Consider the following 22,613-nt stretch of genomic DNA (forward strand, 5'->3'; position numbering starts at 1 on the left):
TAAATCCCAGCAACTAAAACGCCCTAATGACAAAATCATTTTTTTGAGTGAAGGACATACATTGGGTTGTTAGGTGTATTGTGTCCAAATTTGATGCCCATTTGTCCAGTGGTTTTTGAGTTCTGTTAATCCCACAAATGAACATTACATTTTTATTTATATAAACTAGCTGTCCCCTGCCACGCGTTGCTGTGGCCCAGTCTGTTGATCTGGAAAATAGAGTAATGAGAAAATATTGGTTTCTAATATATGTTATTCCTTTCTGCTTGTAGGTAAACAGTATTCCTTGTTGTTTCTATGTCAGTATTGATGTGGAGATTGTCTGGTTTACCTACTCTGGAACATGCAACATATAATTGTCCTTCTTTAGGGGTCCCGTTCAAATCTATGATACTATATCTTTATGTGAGTGAATCATATCTATCTATCTATCTATCTATCTATCTATCTATCTATCTATGGCTGGATGACTCTTTGTCTGGAGGACTTTGATTACTTTTCTTGCCCTGATGAAGGGAGTTGGATTGGATGGCCTTAAGTATTTTCTGTTGGTTATGGGGGTTCTGTGTGGAAAGTTTGCCCCTATTCTGTCGTTGGTGGGGTTCAGAATGCTCTTTGATTGTAGGTGAACTGTGAATCCCAGTGACTACAACTTCCAAAGGTCAAGGTCTATTTCCCCCAAACTCCATCTGTGTTTATATATGGGCATATGGAGTATTCGTGCCAAGTTTGGTCCAGATCCATCATTGTTTGAGTCCACATTACTCTCTGGATGTAGGTGAACTACAACTCCAAAACCAAAGGACACTGCCCACCAAACCCTTCCAGTATTTTCTGTTGGTTGTGGGGGTTCTGGTTCAGTTCCATTGTTGATGGAGTTCAGAATGCTCTTTGATTGTAGGTGAACTATAAATCCCAGCAACTACAATGACAAAATCATATTTTTTGAGTGAAGGACATACATTGGGTTGTTAGGTGCCTTGTGTCCAAATTTGGTGTCAATTCCCCCAGTGGTTTTCAAGGTCTGAGAATACCACAAACAAACATTACATTTTATTTATATAGATTGTTCAGCAGGTTATTATAGCAGTATTATTGGGAGCGAATATAAAACCATCCACACTCATAAAGCCTTGGCACAAGTCTTAAGCTCCATTCTTTCTAAATATCTCCTCAAAAGCAATAAACTGAGGCAAACTTTACAAGAAACGCCTTTTGGTATCATGGTTTAAATAATTTTTCGCCAATAAATATTTTCCTTCAGAAAACATACTTCTAAAAGAAACAAGCAATTATGTGGAGCATTTGTGTCCTTTATGCAAGTTATGTATCTTGCCTTTCTTCCTTATTTCTTGGTGTATTTTCGCAAGACCCCTGTGGACCCTGTGAGAAAGTAACTGGCCCAAAAATGCTCACTACAGTGACTTTCTATTGAGTTTTTGTTCCAGTTTCCATCACAGCGATGTTAAGATATTTTTTTTTTTAAAAAAAACCTGAAATCTTTTTCTTCTAGTGGATGAATGGCAGTCCCTACAGCAAAGTGCTATTATGACATATGGCTAATAGACAGGCTCCAGCTATGGGGTGGCTAGTAATCTAGAATAAGTCTAGAAACATCCCCATCTACACAAAGCTGTCTGCACACATGAGTGGTGAGTTGTGTGACACAATATACAGATGGCTGGTATGGTCTCTTAGCAGTCGATAAGAGAAAATTAGCTTTTGGCATGCTCTGAAGCATAGCAGCGAGCTCTACTTTACTTGGAGCACTTAACTGAAGCTAACAGTTTCCATATGTTTCTCCTTGTAAAGCAGAGATTTTTTTTAACTCTGCTCTACTCTCATGAAAAATAGCAGGAAATACTGATCAGTGTTCCATTTCATATTTCAGATGCAACTTCTGTGCTATGGCATTCCCTGTTGTTGGTGACACTCCTGCTGGTTTTGGGATATAATGTGATGCCATTGCCAGACTTGTTTTTGGTTCAGTTCCAAGTATATCTGAACGCAGTCCTTTGAACACATTTTTGTTAGGAATGATACTCTTCAAACCAACCTCAGATGAAGAACTGTAAAAATAATTATGCACTTGTTTGAAATATTTTGGGTGGCAGGGAAGCTATACCACGGTGGTGCCTAGGAATAGGGAAGCAGGGTTAAATACACATTTCCTCTTCTCTATGTTCTCAGCTTGAAATTTATATCTCTTGACATTTTAAAGGCATTAGAGCACTGCTGAATGCATTATCATTTGACATGTCATTGCTCTCCTGTGAATAGCTTGACATTAACGCCTGCATATTGGCAAAAGTGCACTTGTGTGTCATCCTTTTACAATGTCCATTGTACTCCCCCCCCCCCCACCCCCATTCCCTGGATATTTAGAGAAAGTGTTGCATGAACTTAATTGAGGATGGGCTTCTTAAAATTGCAGTTGATAATTGGCACTTTCATGCCATACAGTTAGAGCAATATGGCTTTCACTTTTTAAGTGCCATGATTCTACTTTTTTTTCTATTCATGGGATTGGCAGAATTCTCAACCAAAATCTGAGACCTGTAGTGCCTCACGAAACTATAAGACTGTTAAATGACTGTTATGATAATTGGTTCTTACCTACAAAGCCCTGAACGGTTTGGGACCCGCCTACCTGCGTGACCGCATCTCTGTATACGAACCCACACGATCCCTTCGATCATCCGGAGAGGTCCTGCTCTCGATCCCACCAGCATCGCAGGTGCGATTAGTGGGGAAAAGAGAGGGCCCTTTCGGTGGTGGCCCCTTGTCTCTGGAACTTACTCCCTAAAGACGTCAGACAGGCTCCAACTCTGGCAGTCTTCAGGAGGAGCTTGAAGACGTGGCTGTTCCAGTGTGCCTTCCCGGAATAATGATCCCATAGCACTTTGTCCTCCAAAGCACTTTACATTTCTTTAGGTCTGCTCGTATGCCCTTCCACAAACACCAGTATCACCTTTCGTCCATGCCCCAGCATTATTTCCAATTTTAACTCTACATTTGGCTTTCCCACTGTTTTTAATTGTGTGTTGTCTTCTTGATAATCTTGTGTATTTTATTGTTTATGTTTATTAATTGCTTGTATTGTTATTATTGCTTGTATTGTTGTGTTTGGGCTCAGCCTCATGAAAGCCACACCGAGTCCCTTGGGGAGATGGTAGCGGGGTACAAATAAAGTGTTATTATTATTATTATTATTATTATTATTATTATTAATTGCTATTGTTTTAACTCTATATGTATTTATGGTTTTATACTGTGGTTATTGATTGTGGCATCGAATTGCTGCCTTTGTTAACCGCTCTGAGTTCCCCTCGGGTGGTTGAGAAGGTGGGGTAAAAATGCTGTAAATAAATATATAAATAAATAAATAAGACCCAGGATTGCATAGAATGCAGTCATGGCAATTAGAGTGCTATAATGGAGTAATGTGAAAGCCACTGTCACACCCCTGAAGAGCAATTGAAGTAGTGAAGACTGCCAGAATGGAAAACTGAAAAAATGCATTCACTTACTTGAAAAGAATTATGAGGGGTTTTTTTTTAATTTATAATTTTTATTGAGAGACTAGTTGTCCCCTGCCACACGTTGCTGTGGCCCACATGGGGGTTCTGTGTGGGAGATTTGGCCCAATTCTATCGTTGGCAGGGTTCAGAATGCTCAGTGATTGTAGGTGAACTATAAATCCCAGCAATTACAACTCCCAAATGTCAAGATTCTATTTTCTCCTAACTCCACCAGTGTTCACATTTGGGCATATTTAGTATTATTGTAGAGTTTGGTCCAGATCATCATTGTTTGAGTCCACAGTGATCTTTGGATGTAGGTGAACTACAACTCCAAAACCAAAGGACACTGCCCACCAAACCCTTCCAGTATTTTCCGTTGGTCATGGGAGAACTGTGTACCAAGTTTGGTTCAATTCCCTCGTTGGTGGGTTTCAGAATGCTCTTTGATTGTAGGTGAACTATAAATCCCAGCAACTGCAATTCCCAAATGTCAAGGTCTATTTTCCCCAAACTCCACCTGTGTTCGTAGTTGGGCATATCGCATATTCATGCCAAGTTTGGTCCAGATCCATCACTGAGTGCACCGTGATCTGGATGTAGGTGAACTACAACTCCAAAACTCAAGGCCAATGCCCACCAAATCCTTCCAGTATTTTCTGTTAGTCATGGGAGTTCTATGTGCCAAGTTTGGTTCAATTCCATCGTTGGTGGGTTTCAGAATGCTCTTTGATTGTAGGTGAACTATAAATCCCAGCAACTACAACTCCCAAATGACAAAATGAATTTTTTTTGAGTGAAGGACATACATTGGGTTGTTAGGTGTCTTGAGTCCAAATTTGGTGTCAATTCGTCCAGTGGTTTTTGAGTTCTGTTAATCCCACAAACGAACATTACATTTTTATTTATATATAGATAATATGGTTACATGGAAAGTGGGGGAATATTGTGAAGGAGATAGGAAAGTAGGAAATAAAGTAGAGCAAAGGAAAAAGGAAAAAAGGGATGGTGAAAAATTAGAGAACTTGTCTCTACAGTCTGCAGGACCCTTCCAATTAAAAATAAATAAATAAATCAATAAATAAAAAAGGGGAAAAAAGAAAAAATATTTTGGTAGAACTTCCATCTGTTCTTTGAAGATCCTTTTTTTCCAAAAAATATATATATATCAATAATGTTCAGGATTGCTTCCCTATTTTGGTTGTTCTTTAACTTCTAGTTTGTCCTTCAAGAAATGACCTCCATTTTTCATTCTTTAAGGTAACTTTTTACCAAGTCCCAGTTTGTATGTTTCTTTGGAATTTCTTTGGCGACAACCAGTAGGTTAGTTCGTCCATGTTCATTATTTCCAGTATTTTATTTTGCCAGTCTTCTCTTGGAGGGATTTCTTTCTGTCTCCAGTTCTTCGCATATACAATTCGAGCTGTGGTGGTTAAGTAGTTATAGATAATATCCTTGTTCTTCTTCAAAGTCAAGCATTCCAAGCAGGAAGAATTCTGGTTCCTTTTTTATTTGTATTTTGAAAATCTTTTGCATATCATTATGTATCATACTCCAAAATTCTTTGGCTTTTGGGCAAGACCACCAAGTATGGAAAAAAGATCCTGAGTTTTACAGTAGTTCCAAAATCCATTACAGAAAGGGAAGGGGAAATGGGCAGCTATCTCCATTAGTGTTAAAAAAAGATTTAAAAAGTGAAATGGAGGTAGATGGAATGCTTTTTATTTTTCTTACAGCCTCTTGGGGAATGTGGTTGTTTTGAAGTCCTGACTCATGTCCTGTCAGCATAGGCTTTAGCATTCTGTTGTTGGGGTAGGAAATGGATCAGAGTAGCGGCTTAGAAAATTATTTAGGGAACTGTCCACCTGCCTTCCAATTTTTAGGACTATCAGGGGGATTAAGGTTCATATGTGCAGTCATGATTCAGTTTGCTCACAATTGTCTTTTCTACAGATGTACCAGGAGAGTACAAGTTAAGTAATCTGGGCATGTTCTACAGTCACTTTGTATATTGTTCAATCATCCAGTTGTAATGTTCTTGGATGTGCAAAAACAAAATATTTTCCCAGCTTGAGGAAGCACATTTTTGTTCATGGAGCAAGTGTTTTCAATTTGCAGCTCGGAACAAGTTTACGGCTGACATACTACTCAATACAGTCTGTAACTATTTATTCCTGACTAGGTGCAAGGAATTTTGCATCTCTCCCCAGTTGTTGTTGTTGGCAGCCCTAGCCAACTAGTCACTGGTGAAGAATACTGGGAGCTGCAGTCCTACAGTATCTGGAGTGTCCCCAATGCCCTAGATTCAATTTGGACAGGTAGATTCCCATACTTTATTGACAATATTCACCTCTGGGTTTTTGGAGAAGAGATGGCAGAAAGAAATAGAATTCACATAAATTGGGTGAAATTGGGTGTAGTAACCTCCTTATGACTGGGGATGATGATATTTGTTACCTAGCTCTCCTGGAGCCCCTGGTGGCGCAGTGGGTTAAAGCCCAGTGCTGTCAGGACTGAAGACCAACAGGTCGCAGGTTCGAATCCCGGGAGAGGCGGATGAGCTCCCTCTATCGGCTCCAGGTCCTCATGCGGGGACATGAGAGAAGCCTCCCATAAGGATGATAAAACATCAGAAATCATCCGGGTGTCGCCTGGGCAACGTCCTTGCAGACGGCCAATTCTCTCACAACAGGAGCAGTCGCTCCTGACATGACCAAAAAAAACAAAAACAAAATAAAAACAAAAACGTACCTCTCCTCAAAGCTTGACGTTGGGTACGACACAGCTAAAACAGATCACCATAAAATACATACATTAAAATACGCCACCACAAAATCTATATATTAAAATGCATGGTGCATGGATGAAAATACAATCCAAATAAAATGTCATTTTAAAATTCACCATGTAAAATTGACTGGGTACTTACTTACTTAGGCAATCCCTCGTTGTCTGAGTAGGATAATCATCCAGGGTGGGTCTGTGGGTGACTATGGAGCCCTATTCTTGATCTGCATTGTCTCCCGCAGTGAGGGCATTGGTTTCCAGGTGGAAGGCGCTCCCAGTCGGGGTTGGCTTGACGCGCCTTTGTCTTGGCACGTTTCTCTCTTTCGCTCTTCATTCGTGCCTCTTTAAATTCTACAGCACTGCTGGTCACAGCTGACCTCCAGCTGGAGCGCTCACAGGCCAGGGCTTCCCTGTTCTCAGTGTCTATGGCGGAGTTTTTAAGGTTGGCTTTGAGCCAATCTTTAAATCTCTTTTCCTGCCTGCCAGCATTCCATTTTCCGTTCTTGAATTCAGAGTAGAGCAACTGCTTTGGGAGACGATGGTCAGGCATCCGGACAACGTGGCCTGTCCAGCGGAGTTGATGGTGGAGGACCATCGCTTCAATGCTGGTGGTCTTTGCTTCTCCCAGCATACTGGACTGGGTAGGCCTGCCGGAAGAGATACATCTTGAATTCTAACAGCTCATCTGACAGGATGTGCGGGGGATTGTTGCCATTGCACTCAAAATTGACTGATAAAATAGGTATCCTATTCTCTAAGATGAGAATGATACAGTACTTTACATGAGATTTCTTGGGTGCAGGGTTGTGTTATGGAGGTGGCAGACAAGTTTGAACAGGGACAGAGTGTTTGGTGAGTGTGGCAAAAAGAGAGGTAAGACTGAGAGAAAAGAGACCGAACTCAGCAACTATGAGTTTCAGGTATTTCAGGTTAATTTGCCTATCATGCTGTAATATTCAGTTCAAATCAAAATAAAGCTTAGTTTTTGACCTTGAAATATTGTTTTAGCGTATCTTACCTGGTTGCCTATTCCCTTGCATGCGAGATAAGAGGAGGAAAGAGAAAAGGAGAATGAGGATAGAGAAAATAAGTGATTTGACTACTTGATTTTGTGGGGGCGGTGGGGGGATCACACTTATGACAGTTTTCCATTGCAGCAGTAATTAAGACTGAGTAGCTGTTCCATTGATATGATAGACTGTTTTTAACATCATAAGCAGCTGGGGTGAGACAACCTCTGGCAACATTGAACTAGTGTCTATACACTAGGGATAGTAAACATGAGACCCACTAAATTTTAGTAGTTGAATATTCCAATCAGCCCCAAACAGCACAAGATAATGCCAAAGAATCACAGGAGTTGCAATCCAATAGAACTATATCTCTTTCCTTCTATGCAGAAAACACCATTCAGAGTGGAATGGACATTTGGACCTTAAAAAAAAAGAAACCAGAAAATGTAAATATCATCAAATGTGAGAAATTGTTAAATCGTGCCTGCCCAGTTTAACCAGCATTACCATGTTGTAAGGAGGCTCTAGCAAAACTGCAGGACTACGCTTATATGTAGGTTTGATGTGTTTTTCTCTTTCTGTGTGTATGAGAGAGATTTATATAACATTACTGGAACAGTTTACCTTAAGGAAATGCCAGCTGCATTTGCTAACTTTCAACTGTGTTTTTTAATGGCTTTCTGTCAAATCACAAGCAACTTAAAACTAAGTTGTAAAGCTTGAAATTTTAGAAACGGCATTTAAATGTTTCTAGAATTGCATTAACACAAGGTTCCTGGTAACTTTTGCTTAAATGGTTGTAGTTTTGCAGAAATAATGAATGCAAGTTTTTTCTTACGTTCATTCTAAGATGGAAAGATCATATTTCTACATCCTCATATCTGTAACAACAGATACATTTAGTCTGGCCATGTTCCAGCTTTTAATTGCTCTAACTATCCCGACACTCTTGCTATTCCCACAAACTCTTAAAGTATTTTTAATCACAACTCTAGAAGCCATAACGGCTAGGAGATGCTGCTAGCTGTAATACAAAATACCGTACATACTCGAGTATAAGCCGACCTGAATATAAGCCGAGAACCTAATTTTACCACAAAAAAACTGGGAAAACGTAGTGATCTGAGTATAAACCGAGGATGGGAAATGCAGCAGCTACTGGTAAATTTCAAAATAAAGATAGATAACAATAAAATTATAATAATTGAGGGATCAGTAGGTTAAATGTTTCTGAATATTTGCATAAAACTGTAATTTAAGATAAGACTGTCCAACTCTGATTAAACCATTACTCTAACTTTCTTCAATGTAGATGTGCTTAAGTATCCTTCTGATAATAATAGAGTAAAATAATAAATGTAATAATAATAATAAAGTAAAATAATGGAAATGTAATAATAACGAGTAAAATAATAAATGCAATAATATCAAAGTAAAATAATAAGTGTAATAATAATAATAAATAGAGTAAAATGTTAAATGTAATAATAATAATAACAACAACAACAACAACAGAGTAAAATAACCTTGACTCGAGTATAAACCGAGAGGGACTTTTTAGCCTAAAAAAGGGGCTAAAAGTAGGCTTATACTTGAGTATATACAGTAAGTAACTTTTTTCAAATATTAACTCTTTTCTACTCATTTTCTTAGGAAAACAAACATTTAGTGCAACTTACTCAATTCAACTATGAAAATTCACATATCTAAAAAGTTTTAGATATTTCCCCTTTTAATTCAAATATGAAAGGCAGACTTGTTTTCTGTCATGACTCTTAAGTCTGAAATCTCCTATATTTCATTGTTTTGCTCTCAACTTGCCAATTGTGGATGGCTTTACTTAATGTTTATCCTGAACTGCTCTTGACTGGGTGGTCACTCATGTCAAGAATGTAGCATACTGCTAGGATTTGGGTTTTTTTCCTCCTAAATGTGGCTTATATTTGATTATCGGCTTTGTGGGTAAACAAAAAGAATGTGCTGTAATCACTATGGCTCCAAACAGTTGCTTCCCACATATTTGCTTATGTTTTTCTTTTCAATTGGCTCACAAAATGCATGCATTGTAAAGTCAAGATTTTAAGAACTTCTTGTAAATCAAAAATATTTTACTTAAAGTGTCATTAAGGCTCTTAGTACTTATCTTTGCTCAGGTCAAAATTTGTAGAGTATGTTTTCCTGAAGATGTGTTTATTGTTTGGAAGCCACGTGATCTATGATGTTTTTGAGCCTTTATGTTAGAAGCGACATCTGTTTTCTATTATAGTGTTCTCTGTAATTGAGAAACATTGTGTTCAGCGCATGCCTGTGCAAGAAGTAGGCTTATTTTACATTTCCAAAATGTATCCTAATGTTTTGTATGGACTATTTTAATATGGGATTTCCCTAGATGTTATTGATTATCTGTGTTAGATCATCTCTCCTGTCCTTTAGAAGGATGGTAAAAACTTGGCTGTGGGACCAAGCTTTCGGGACAGGGCAATGAAACGGCAGTGGGAAAGATGACAGGGCCAATTGGATTTGATGCGGATGGCTAGGACGGTTTTAAATTGTGTATTTTAATATTTTGATAAATGTTTTTTTTAATGTTTATGTATTGTATGTGAATTTGTGTCCCGGCATTAAACGTTTGCTGTGTATATGCTGTGCTCCGCCCTGAGTCCCCTTCGGGGTGGAATATAAATGTTTTAAATAAATAAATAAATAGTAATAATAATAATAAATGAAAAAGATGAGCACAGTTTCTATTTGGGCTGAACAGAGAAGTGAAAATGAAGTGGCTGACCCCCTTTCCTAGGCTGCAAAATTGGCGGGCGCAGGAACAACAAGACAGGCAGTCAGGTTCTTTCAAGAAAGCAGGTTACTTAGAAGTCAAGCAGCTGCCTGGGTCGCCTCCTACGCAACATGGCGCCTGGTGGAAACGACACAGGCCTCAAGCCATGTGGCCTTTTTATACAGTCAAAGGGGTTCGGTTTAGGACCGCCCATTGGTTCAAAGTTGTGGTGCAGTTTAATAAACATCCAATCATCCCCTGCCACCCAAACATCCAATCACCACCCGCCACCCTTGCCAAGCCCCTCCCTAACCCCATACTGCCCCCTATCCCATGAGTACTGGTAACTTCCCCAACTTCCATTTTGTAGTTCCACCTTATTCCCCCATTTTTTTTTTATTTTTTTTTTGTTATCCCAAAACCCGTCCGACCTCGGAAGTCCAATTTTCTAGGGAAATTGGAGAAGCTTCCAGTAGACCATAATGAAATATCAAACAACCATCTTAACAGTTCTACAAATGTGAAAATGACATTATCATTTGAGTAAAACAATATAAACATTTTATGGATCCCTCCAAGTCTTACTGGGTTGAAACATAGCAACTTTTTCCACCGTTGGGGTCTGAATCATATATTTGGTACACATTTGCATGACTATGGGAGAACAACATAGTACAATGAAAAATACAAACAAGCCTAGCATAAAAATCATCAATATTTCTTTTATCCATGTTCCTGAGGGCAACCAATCGGTTAACCACGAGAAGGGGGACCATCCCAGATCTTCTTTTACATTGTCATTTATTAAGTTGTGTAACGTTTCAAGATCATCCTGAATGGTAGAGTTCAGGTTATGGAACCTAACTATGCACTGGGGCCCCACCATCTTACAGAAACCTCCTTTTGCAGCCAGCAAATAGTCTAGAGCTACCTTTTGCTGCATAATCATCTGGCTTAACTCTTCAACTTCAGTCTGTAAGGCCCTTACAATCTCCCCAGTGGCGTTTACACTCTTCTCCAATCTACAGGTGAGGCCTAAAATACTCCTCCTATTTTCCTGAGAGATGATCCCTGGATAGGACCCGAGTGTCAGAGTCCCAGTGAATGATCCTCCAATCACCCTTGCCCCCTCTGAGTAGGACAAACCTTGTCCTATTATAACCTCGTCCGAGCACCCTGCCCCTAGAGGCCCTGTTTGGTAAGTTGTCCTCTTTTTCCGTGCTCGGGGTCCGGCGGATATCTTTCCTGTGAGGTGTAAAACCCGGACTGGGAAAGTCAGGTATCCTATGCCGGCACACTGATATTTCCCAGGATGGTATTTAGTAGCCCATTTATCAAAGAAAAACCATAAGTTGGGATCTCTTATCCACCATACATTTATGGGGTCCGGAAAGATTCTTACTTGGGAAGTGTACTGAAAATTTGGATATATCTCTTTCCATTCGGACTCATTTAGAAAATCCGAGAGATTATTAGTGTCATTAAGGTATGAGTAATTGTATGTACCATGGAGAAAGAAACGATCTCTACAGGCACTATAGTTCCCCATCTCATCAAAAATCTTTTGTATCCCCCTGGCAAAATTCGGTTGTTTTTCTTTTGTGCCAAAACAGAAACACAAACCCCTGGTGGCTTTTCGGAATCTAATCAATGTACTCCTATCGTTTCCCGCCCTATTGGAAACATTAGTAAATAGCCCTGGGGGCCAATTATTGTTTATTCGGTATAAGTCGTCTAAGACTGGTTGGGGTTCATTAAACACATCAGGGAGAAAGGCAAAATCCCCCACCCTCCGGGGGTGCTCATAAATCAGGGTCACATTTTTCCCATGTACCTTGAACATTTCGCTGGCATGGAGAGTAAACCAATTCCCAAGGGTCGGTGCAAACATGCTAAACAACACTATAAACCCAAACACCGTTCTCCGTCCCACCGGCCCTCTAGTCTCCCTCCTTCCCATGAGGACATTTTTCCACCAACTCCAGGAGAATGCTTTCGGTGGGCCACGCTGGGACATACTTGACCAACGGCGTTCTGTTGTTCCCGAAGGGGTCAGCTTCATGGCCTTGTTGTCCCCTTAGGGTGTTGCCGGACAATCCTGAGTCTTAATCCACTCGGATCGGTTCCTCCTACCCTCCACGTAGGTGGGGCTTGCTTTATGCGGGTATAATGAATCCAGGGTTTAATCTCCCTAACTTTTACTGCGGTTGGGGTTGACAATATCACCATATATGGCCCTCTCCACTTTGGCCCCAAAGGGTCAATCTTCCATTCCTTTACTAAAATCTCGTCACCTGGTGAAAAACAATGCAGAGGTGTGGTAGGATAAGGAGGATGGAGATCTGCAACATATTGAGCTAACTTTTCCAATTGCTTTCCCAAAGCTCGCAACTGTCCCTCCGTTTGCTCTTCTCCTACTACATGGGCCTCTGCCCCTTGCATTAAAATGTTTCTCAAATTGAGTGGAGGTCTCCCATACAGCCTTTCATAAGGAGACAGTCCTGTCCTCCGGTGCGGAGTACACCTGACTGTTAGCAATGCCATTGGCAGGGCGACTGGCCATTGTAGCCCAGTCTCTTGGCAAATTTTGGAAATTGCTGACTTTAAAGTCCTATTCATCCTTTCAACCTTAGCTGATGATTGAGGTCTATACGCGCAATGCAATTTCCACTTTGTTCCAGATAGGACGGCCAATCCCTGTATGGTTTTATGGACAAAAGCTCGGCCATTATCTGAGCCAATCTGCAGGGGTATTCCAAATCGAGGAATAATGTCTCTTAGGAGGGCCCTGGACACCTCGACAGCCTTTTCAGTTCGGGTGGGGTAGGCCTCTACCCACCCGGTATAAGTATCTACAAACACCAGCAGGTATCGGAGCCCCCGATGAGAGGACATCTCCGTAAAGTCAACAACCAGTGCCTCGAAAGGGGTTCCCCCAGTATGCTGGATCCCAGGAGGTTGCAAAGGTCCTTCTCTTGAATTGTTTTTGGCACATGTCCAACATCTCATGGCGGCTGCCCTGGACAGACTGTGTAGCCCTTTGATGTATAGCTGTCTCTCGAGGAGTTTCGCTAGGGCACCTTTTCCTAAGTGTGTAGTATGATGTGCCTGTTGAACTATGTGCCATGCCATGTTTTTAGGAACATAGACACGGTGGTCTGGCATCACGATCACTGAATCTTCCCATTGTCCTCCTTCTGTGAGAGCCCACTCCTCCTCCTCCTTTGTGTATTGAAATCTTTCTAAAGGGGAAGTATCGGTTCTACATACTGCCACCCTTCCTTGTACAGTACCCTGCCGAGCGGCTTCCTTTGCGGCCAAATCCGCCTGGCGATTTCCTCTTGTGACCGCATCTTCCCCTCTTTGGTGGCCCTTACAGTGCATCACCGCTACCCGATCCGGATCCCAGACCGCCTCCAGGAGAGCTACAATCTCACCCGCATACTTTACGCCCTTTCCAGCCGACGTTAGGAGTCCCCGCTCCTTGTACAATGCCCCGTGGGCATGCAGTGTGGTGAATGCATACTTGGAATCTGTGTAGACATTGACCCGCTTTCCTTTCGCCAACTGTAGAGCTCGGGTCAAGGCCACAAGCTCCGCTTTTTGAGCTGAGGTCCCCGGAGGTAGAGGCTCTGCTTCCAGGACCTCCCCTCCCTCCTGGACAACAGCATATCCTGCTCGCCTCTCACCACTCTCAATGAAGCTGCTACCATCAGTGTATAGGGTCAAGTCTACTTTAGACAACGGCACATCCTTTAAGTCTGGCCGGCTGGAATATACCTGTTCCATCACTTGAGTGCACTGGTGAGTTGTTTCATCCCCTGGGACAGGTAACAGGGTGGCCGGGTTTAGGGAGGCACAGGTTTCAAGGGTCACCATTGGATTATTACACAGGACCCCCTCATACTTAGTCAATCTCTCATTCGTGAGCCATCGAGGTCCCTTTGTATCTAGTAATGCCTTAACATGGTGTGGTACCCTTACGGTCAGCGGCTGTCCTACGGTCAGTTTACTAGCTTCCTTGATCAGGTCGACGGTTGCCGCCACCGCCCTTAGGCAAGGGGGCAACCCTTGGGCCACTGTATCTAACTGCTTAGACAAATATGCTACCGGCCGCTGCCAAGATCCTAATTTCTGTGTAAGGACACCCATAGCCACTCCATCCTTTTCAGAGACGAATAGGACAAAGGGTTTTTCCACATCTGGCAGTCCGAGGGCCGGCGAAGTCATCAAAGCCTCCTTCAGTCTCTCGAACGCCTCCTGGCACCCCGGGGTCCATTTGAATGCGTCTTCTCTTCCCCCTCTCGTAGCCTGATATAGAGGTTTGGCAATTGCGGCATACCCAGGGATCCACTGACGACAGTACCCTGTAGATCCCAAAAATTCTCGCACCTGTCGCCTAGTGGTGGGGGTGGGAATGGCACATATCACTTCCTTCCTTTCTGTTCCTAACGTACGATGTCCATCTGCTATCTCGAACCCCAAATATTTTACTCTTGTCTGGCAGAGTTGAGCTTTCCTCTTCGAAACCTTATAGCCCTTTTCCTCTAAGGCTTCCAACATCCTCAAAGTATAGTGCCGACAACCCTCCTTACTGCGACAGGCGATCAGAAGGTCATCTACGTACTGGAGCCACACCCCCTCTGTGGCCGGAATTTCAAAGTCCTCCAAATCCCTGGCCAATGCCTGCCCAAAAATCGTCGGACTGTTCTGAAAGCCCTGCGGCAAACGAGCCCAGGTAAATTGGGCCCTCTGACCTGCCTGCTGCAAGTCCCATTGAAAGGCGAAAATTGGTTGTGACACTGGAGCCAACCGGATGCAAAAAAACGCATCTTTTAAATCCAATACTGAAAAGTAGACAGTCCATGGTGGGATCAAACTCATCATAATATATGGGTTTGGTACTACTGGTGTCAATAGGACTGTAGCTTGATTAACTGCCCTTAGATCTTGAACTGGGCGGTATTCCCCCGGCACCCCGGATTTTTTAATTGGAAGAAGAGGAGTGTTCCACGGAGAACTGCAAGGTACTATAATCTTATGTTGAATCAAGCGATCTAAGTGCTTTTGTATTCCTAATGATGCTTCCCTACTCACAGGGTATTGGGGTTTTCTAACGGGTCCCATTCCTCTCCTAACTTCCACCACCACGGGGGGTACGTTCTTTGCCAGCCCAGGTGGATTGTCCTCGGCCCAGACCGCTGGGGTCCTATCCCATGGCCACTCTTGTATACTGGAGCTGCCTCCGGGGTTCCCCTCCTTTGCAACCATCAGTCTCCATTCCTCTTCCATTGGCAAAGTCAATTCCATCTGGCCCCCTTCTAAAAACTGAATCTGCGCTTGGAGCTTACTCAAAATGTCCCTTCCCAATAGGGACACTGGGCAATATGGGTGGTACAACAGTCTATGTTTTACTTCATGACCTGCTAGGTTACAGGTCCTTTCCTGCAGAAACGGACACCTCTGCATCTTTCCAGAAAGACCCACCACTCGAGTGGTGTAATCTGTGGGGGGGCTCACCATTTGGTTTACCACTGTCCGTTCTGCCCCAGTATCTACAAGAAAGTCCAATTGCTGGTTCCCGATTTTAACCTTGACCATCGGCTCCCCGGGATCCAGCAGTACAAGAGCCTGGCCGCTTCATTCCTCCTCCTCTTCCTCCATGTCCACCCACTGATTCTCTTCTGAGACTATGGCGGCTGCTATCTCCTTCCTGGGGAATGGGACGTAGCTTCCGCGTCCCCTTCCTCGACCATTCCCTCTACCTCTTCCTCGACCCCCCATATCCTTCTGGACTGGTCCCTCTACCTCCTGTCCCCTGCATTGTCCCTTCCAGTGCCCATATTTCTTACATCTGGCACACTGGTTCCAGTCCAACCGTACTCTGCCTCTCCCACGCCCCCGCCCCCTGGGCGCCTCAGGCTTCTCCATCATATTAACCAAAACCTTGTACCCTTCTTTCCTGTCCTTCTTTCTTTTCTCCTCCTCGACTTGATCTCTGGCCATATAGACTTGGTCCGCTATGGCCAGGAGTTCAGTCATAGATTTACCTATGAACCCTGGCTGTTTCTGTATCTTCCTTCTAATGTCATCCGCTGCCTGAGTAATGAATGACTGTTGTATCGCACGTTTCCCATTATCATCGTCCAGATTGTATGGACTGTATTTTCTATATGCTTCTTCTAACCTTTCAAGAAATGCTGTGGGCGATTCAGACTTCTCCTGGCGTATCCCCTGGATTTTTAAAATGTTGGCTGGTCTCGGGGGCCCTCGCCTTACGGCCTTCACCAAAATCCCCTGGAAAACACTCAACCTCTGGCGATGGGCTACCTCCTGGTAGTTCCACTGCGGGTCTACCTCTTGGGGAAACTGCTGACGTCCCCATTCGGCCACATCAGTAGCGGCCGGCCTCCCCTCTACCTCTTGGGCAATTAGGCTTGCCTGATTTAGAATCTGCCTCCTTTCTTCGTTAGTGAAGAGGACCTGCAAAAGTTGTTTGCAGTCCTTCCAAGTGGGATTATGGGTGGACATTATTGTCTCTAGGAGATTTGCCATTGCCATCGGCTGTTCTGAGTAAGGAGGTGTGGAATTCTTCCAATTCAAGAGATCACTGCTAGTAAATGGGACCACCTGAAAGAGGGATTGGACTGCGTCGTTTTGTCCTAAGGCGTAGACTTCCCTTATCGGGAATTCTCCCAATAAGTCCCCAGTAGGCATATCTGCGCCTATTCCTTTTTTCAAAGCCTCCCTTGCTCGTGTAAGAGCCGGGCTTGCATCACTGGGCAGTCTCCGATTCACATACTTCTGCAATTCTTTAGAGAGGTCCCCATGAGGCCCAGATGGAGTAGGCCTCAAGGGAGTGTTATCATAAGGTGGCAAAGGCGGCGGACCCATATTTGGCGGAGCAAGAGGGTCAAATTCTGCAACTACTGACTGTCCTGGGGACAAGTTGTGGGCCGCCGGAGGGGCCGTAGGAGGAGGTGGAGGGCCTGGAAGTCCCGCCGGGATCCTCCTTCGAACCGCCTGGGGCCATTCTTCTTCTGTATCTGCCTCCAAGATCTTGGCTGGTTTTCGGCCTCCCTTTTTGCGTATAGCCATACACCTAAGCTTCTTACACTGCTGCACCCAGTCCGGATTCTGAGTCACTACAGTATCCCATGCATCTATGCAAATGAGCTGATCTGGATGATGTTCAGCACAATAGGCCTCAACCTGCCTAATCTTCTTCATGTCCCAAGTTCCTTCTTCTGGCCACCCAAATGGAAAAGTCGGCCACTCATTAGTGCATAAATTCCTCAACCTATAGTCCTTAAAATCCTCTGGATCGGCCTGACTTGAAGCCGCCACAAATTTGTCAAAATTCCTCAACATGCATCCTAATGGGGTGTCCTTTTTAGAACCTCCCCCACCCATGGTTCCTACGCGGACCTTCCACCTTGGCCTGAGCACCCGGACACTCAACGGCATACGTCAGGAACCGCAAGGTTTTCAGTCCTTCCTCCCTTTTCCCTCCCTCAGGGAAACTTAGTGATCACCCTTCCTTTCCCCCGGTACCGGCCCTATGTGTGTGTTCCCTAGTGTCTAACTTGACCACTATACTTGCCAGATTTCTGAAGACGTCGGAACAACCTTCGCCCCTGGACTTTCCACCTGGATCCTCCCTGGACTGGTTTCTTGCGAACTTTTCGACTGCAATTGTCCTGGTTCGGGCCCGGCCCAAAGAGGGAAGCACCGCAACCGGTTATGCGGCGGTCGGGGGCCCCCTTCTTCTCGGTTCACGGTGGTTGCCTCCAATCCCGGTCCCGGACCAGCAATCGGCCTGCCAACAGGGCCTGCCTTGTTGTTATCGGCCCTTCAAAGTAATCACGTCGGGGTCACCAAAAATGAAGTGGCTGACCCCCTTTCCTAGGCTGCAAAATCGGCGGGCGCAGGAACAACAAGACAGGCAGTCAGGTTCTTTCAAGAAAGCAGTTTACTTAGAAGTCAAGCAGCTGCCTGGGTCGCCTCCTACGCAACATGGCGCCTGGTGGAAACGACACAGGCCTCAAGCCATGTGGCCTTTTTATACAGTCAAAGGGGTTCGGTTTAGGACCGCCCATTGGTTCAAAGTTGTGGTGCAGTTTAATAAACATCCAATCATCCCCTGCCACCCAAACATCCAATCACCACCCGCCACCCTTGCCAAGCCCCTCCCTAACCCCATACTGCCCCCTATCCCATGAGTACTGGTAACTTCCCCAACTTCCATTTTGTAGTTCCACCTTAGTAAAGCACCTTTACTAGTGTTTTCTTGGGAACATATAGTCACAGATTATTTTCAATTGATCATTTTTTAACATTTACACTCATTTTCCCTTGTAGGAACAATTACACTTGAAAAATACAATTTATGAAGTTTTAAATCCCCAAGATTCCATTATAGGACAGGGTTTCCTAAAGGGCTGTCTTCAGCCATACGATCCCACTGATCCATTTAAGTTCCTTATCAGGAACCAAACTCATTTGACACCTGATTAAAAGAGTTAGCTTGCTGTTATAAGGGAAAATGGGTTTCTTGGCTGTAGTGATGGATCTCAGTTTCTCTCATTTTGGCCTTTATAAAGCTTTTAAATATATACTTGTCTGAACTGTCCTTTCCTGAGTACATGTTTTATCCATTCTCAAAAACCTTGAACTTGGCTTGCTTTTCTCAGTTATGATAAAACTTTAAAACATTTATTTATTATTTACTTCATTTTTATCCCATCTTTCTCCCAACTCCAAAACCATCATTGAATATCAGACAACTTGTTAATCTTATGAAAATGAAAATATAGAGATGTGTAATAAAATAGTATTTTGAGGGTGCCTCACACTGTTCTATATACAAGGCATTTTCATGCATTCATATTGTTATTGTTCATTCGTTCAGTCGTTTCCGAGTCTTCTTGACCTCATGGACCAGCCTACGCCAGAGCTCCTTGTCGACCGTCATCACCCCCAACCCCTTCAAGGTCAATCCAGTCACTTCAAGGATCCCATCCATCCATCCATTTTGCCCTTGGTTGGCCCATTTTCCTTTTTCCTTCCATTTTCCCCAGCATAATTGTCTTCTCTAAGCTTTCCTATCTTCTCATTATGGGGCCAAAGTACTTCATCTTTGCCTCTAAGATCCTTCCCTCCAATGAGCAGTCGGGCTTTATTTCCTGAAGTATGGACTGGTTGGATCTTCTGGCGGTCCAAGGCACTCTCAGAACTTTCCTCCAACACCACAGTTCAAAAGCATCTATCTTCCGTCGCTCAGCCTTCCCTATGGTCCAGCTCTCACATCCGTAGGTGACTATGGAGAATACCATTGCTTTAACTATGTGGATCTTCGTTGCCAGTGTGATCTCTCTACTCTTCATTATTTTATCAAGATTGGTCATTGCTCTCCTCCCAAGAAACGTCTCCTGATTTCCTGGCTGCAGTCTACGTCTGCAGTAATCTTTGCATTTAGAAATACAAAGTCTGTCACTGCCTCCATGTTTTCTCCCTCTATTTCCCAGTTGTCAATAATTCTTGTTGCCATAATCTTGGGTTTTTTTATGTTTAGCTGCAACCCAGCTTTTGTACTTCCTTTTTTCACCTTGATTAGAAGGCCCCTCAGCTCCTCCTCGCTTTCGGCCATCAAAGTGGTGTCATCTGCATATTTAAGGTTGTTGATGTTTCTTCCAGCAATTTTAACTCCAGCCTTGCATTTGTCAAGCCCTGCACATCGCATGATGTGTTCTGCATACAAGTTGAATAGGTTGGGTGAGAGTATACAACCCTGCCATACGTCTTTCCCAATCTTGAACTAGTCTGTTGTTCCATGGTCAGTTCTTACTGTTGCTACTTGGTCCTTATACAGATTCCTCAGGAGAGAGATAAGGTGGCTTAGTATGCCCATACCACCAAGAACTTACCACAATTTATTATGATCTGCACAATCAAAGGCTTTAGAATAGTCAATAAAAGAGAAATAGATGTTTTTCTGAAACTCCCTGCCTTTCTCCATTATCCAGCGGATATTGGTAATTTGGTCGCTCATTCCTCTGCCTTTTCAAAACCCACCTTGTACATCTGGCAACTCTCTCTGCATGTATTGCTGGAGTCTGCATTCATATTAAGTGAATTGTAATTTGAACTAAAGTAACAAACTCCCAAAAAGAAAAGAGACACAATAAATGTAAGTAATTTCTGATGTGAGAAAATTGGCTGTCTGCAAGGATGTTGCCAAGGGGACGCCTGGATGTTTTGATGTTTTTACCATCCTTGTGGTAGGCTTCTCTCATGTCCCCGCATGAGGAGCTGGAGCTGATAGAGGGAGCTCATCTGCGCTCTCCCCGGATTCGAACCTGCGACCTGTCGGTCTTCAGTCCTGCCAGCACAGGGGTTTAACTAACTGCGCCACCAGGGGCTGTGGCTTACAACTATAATTATAATACTCTATTATGCTTTATTGCCATGGCTTCATTCTACATTTGGGATTTGCAGCTTAGTGAGGCAATACAATTCTCATACTGGGAACCCCAAATTCCCCCACCCTGAACTGAATATCCCAGGAATCCATAGGATGTTGCAACAAGAGTCAAAAGTGGAATGTAGTGCTCTAACTGTATGAAAAGTGAGCGGAAATATGTGCTTTCAATCTCCTACTCAAGTGTGATTTAACTGAGTGTTCTAATCAAACCAGATCAACCAATGTTAGACTCTTCCTTAGGTAATTATGATGGTGGAATGACATCTCCAAAAACCCTTGTGAAAGTGAATTTTCAAAACAATTTGAGACTAGCAGATGTTAGCTTTAGAGACAGAAACATCAGCCTGCTCTTCATAAAGCTGAGGAGTGGTTCAACTATTTAATAGGATTTGAACCAGGGAGGAAAGAGTGCACCTGGGAAGGGTGAACTGTGAAGTCCTTTTCCTGGTTGTGGCTGGTTTCTAGTTGCTAAGCTAGAGCGGAAAATGTCTTAACAGTTACCAGTCTCTCAGGACTTAAAGCTGGCACTGGCTGTAGACATCTATATGCCTCTAAGCATATAGTTAAACACTACAGTATAAGATTTAGCTCTAGGAATTTGTGTAGTGCTCTATCTTGACATAATATATGTGATGAAAAACAACATTAAATACCAAGTTCCTTGCCAGTATATTTGATTAATGTCAGTGAAAGTTAAATCATCTTGGGTATATTGATGCTTTTTCATTGCTACCCAGCACATCTGTTTCTTGTTTTCTGCTTATGTTAGTCTATCCTTATTAGAACTACACCCATACAAAGCTATTTTGAAGAAGTAGGCTGGCCTTCAGGATCTTTGGCTGTTATTCCATTCTCACAAACCCATGCTTTCGCCCATTGTTTGTCTGTGTATATTTTTATCTTTCTGCTTGTCCAACTATAGTTGTAGTATTAGGAGGAAAACGAAGCACTTTCTTCATCTTTACCTGGCCATCACAGTGATTGGGGCTGATAATGTATAGTTTGAAGTGACAGCACACCTATTTCCAACCTTCCTGTTCCAGGAAAATAATCATAATAAGTAAACTGGAAATAGTAGCAGTATTTCTGTCTTCTCACCTCAGTGTCGTATTGTTTTGATATGCTTACACAAGTTTATGTGTATCACCTTCAATAAATTAGATCAAGTGTATATGAATAGTGACCAAAAATGTATGTGGTAATGGTGGAATCCCCTGTGGTAGTGGAAGTTGAAGAATAATCTAAATAATCATAAATCTACTACGCCTTATTGGAATGTCAAAATTTGCTGCCTGGGGTGGGCTCCTTCACCATTACTTTCCCAAACTCTGTGACAGTCCAAACTCTGTCTAACCAGTGACAATCAATAGATAAACTTTTGTAAGATCTTCATGCCCATATTATCTTCATTTTCCATACTTCCTGCATAGAGCAAAGTAGATATTTAAGTTATCTGTTTTGAACTGGATTATAATCCATTTAATCCATATAATCCAGTTCAAAGCAAATAATATGGATTTCATATGGCAGTGTAGATGGGGCCTCAATTGTCATCTGAAGGTACCTTGAGGGTACTTTCAACATGTATATATCCTTATTAAAATGCCTCTTTTCCCTGTCCCATGAATTCTAGAATTATATAGTCACTCGCCTCTAAATACCAGTTGTTTTGATTTTAGTGACCAACGCTTCTCTATTGGTTAGGATGAAGTCTAGGATTGCTGATCCCTTTGTTTTTTGAAAGAGGAAATATCTGCAAATCACATCAGAAATTTTTTGGAGAGTCTATACTTAGCAGACCTAGTCTCTAAACAGATACTGGATAATTGAAGTTCTTCCATAACTACCAGTTCTTCTTGTTTCTGAGATTTGTTTAAGAAAAGCCTCATCCACAACCTCATCTTGGTTTAGTGGCTTGTACTAAATTCTTAGAAGAGTGTTGCTTTTATGTATTTATTCCATTCAGTTTTACCCAAATGATCTCCACTGGTCCAGTTTGATCAATTATGTGGATTTCTGTACAAGTAAATTAATCT

At 42.8% G+C, this 22,613-nt stretch overlaps 2 protein-coding genes across 2 annotated transcripts in view; one reads left to right on the top strand and one right to left on the bottom strand.

Moving 5' to 3' along the window:
* LOC137096540 (protein NYNRIN-like) overlaps positions 1 to 15,404 on the bottom strand; it is a 30,005-nt gene extending 14,601 nt beyond the window's left edge. Inside the window, exons 1-2 of the mRNA XM_067466201.1 lie at positions 15,192 to 15,404; positions 12,748 to 14,813 (exon numbers count right to left, since the gene is read on the bottom strand). Of these exons, the coding sequence (XP_067322302.1) occupies positions 12,748 to 14,813; positions 15,192 to 15,404 (2,279 nt within the window). The remainder of the gene's footprint in view (positions 1 to 12,747; positions 14,814 to 15,191) is intronic.
* BICC1 (BicC family RNA binding protein 1) overlaps positions 1 to 22,613 on the top strand; it is a 158,383-nt gene that overhangs the window by 85,104 nt on the left and 50,666 nt on the right.

Source organism: Anolis sagrei, chromosome 3 (assembly GCF_037176765.1).
Source record: "Anolis sagrei isolate rAnoSag1 chromosome 3, rAnoSag1.mat, whole genome shotgun sequence".
Classification (NCBI taxonomy): Eukaryota; Metazoa; Chordata; class Lepidosauria; order Squamata; family Dactyloidae; genus Anolis; species Anolis sagrei.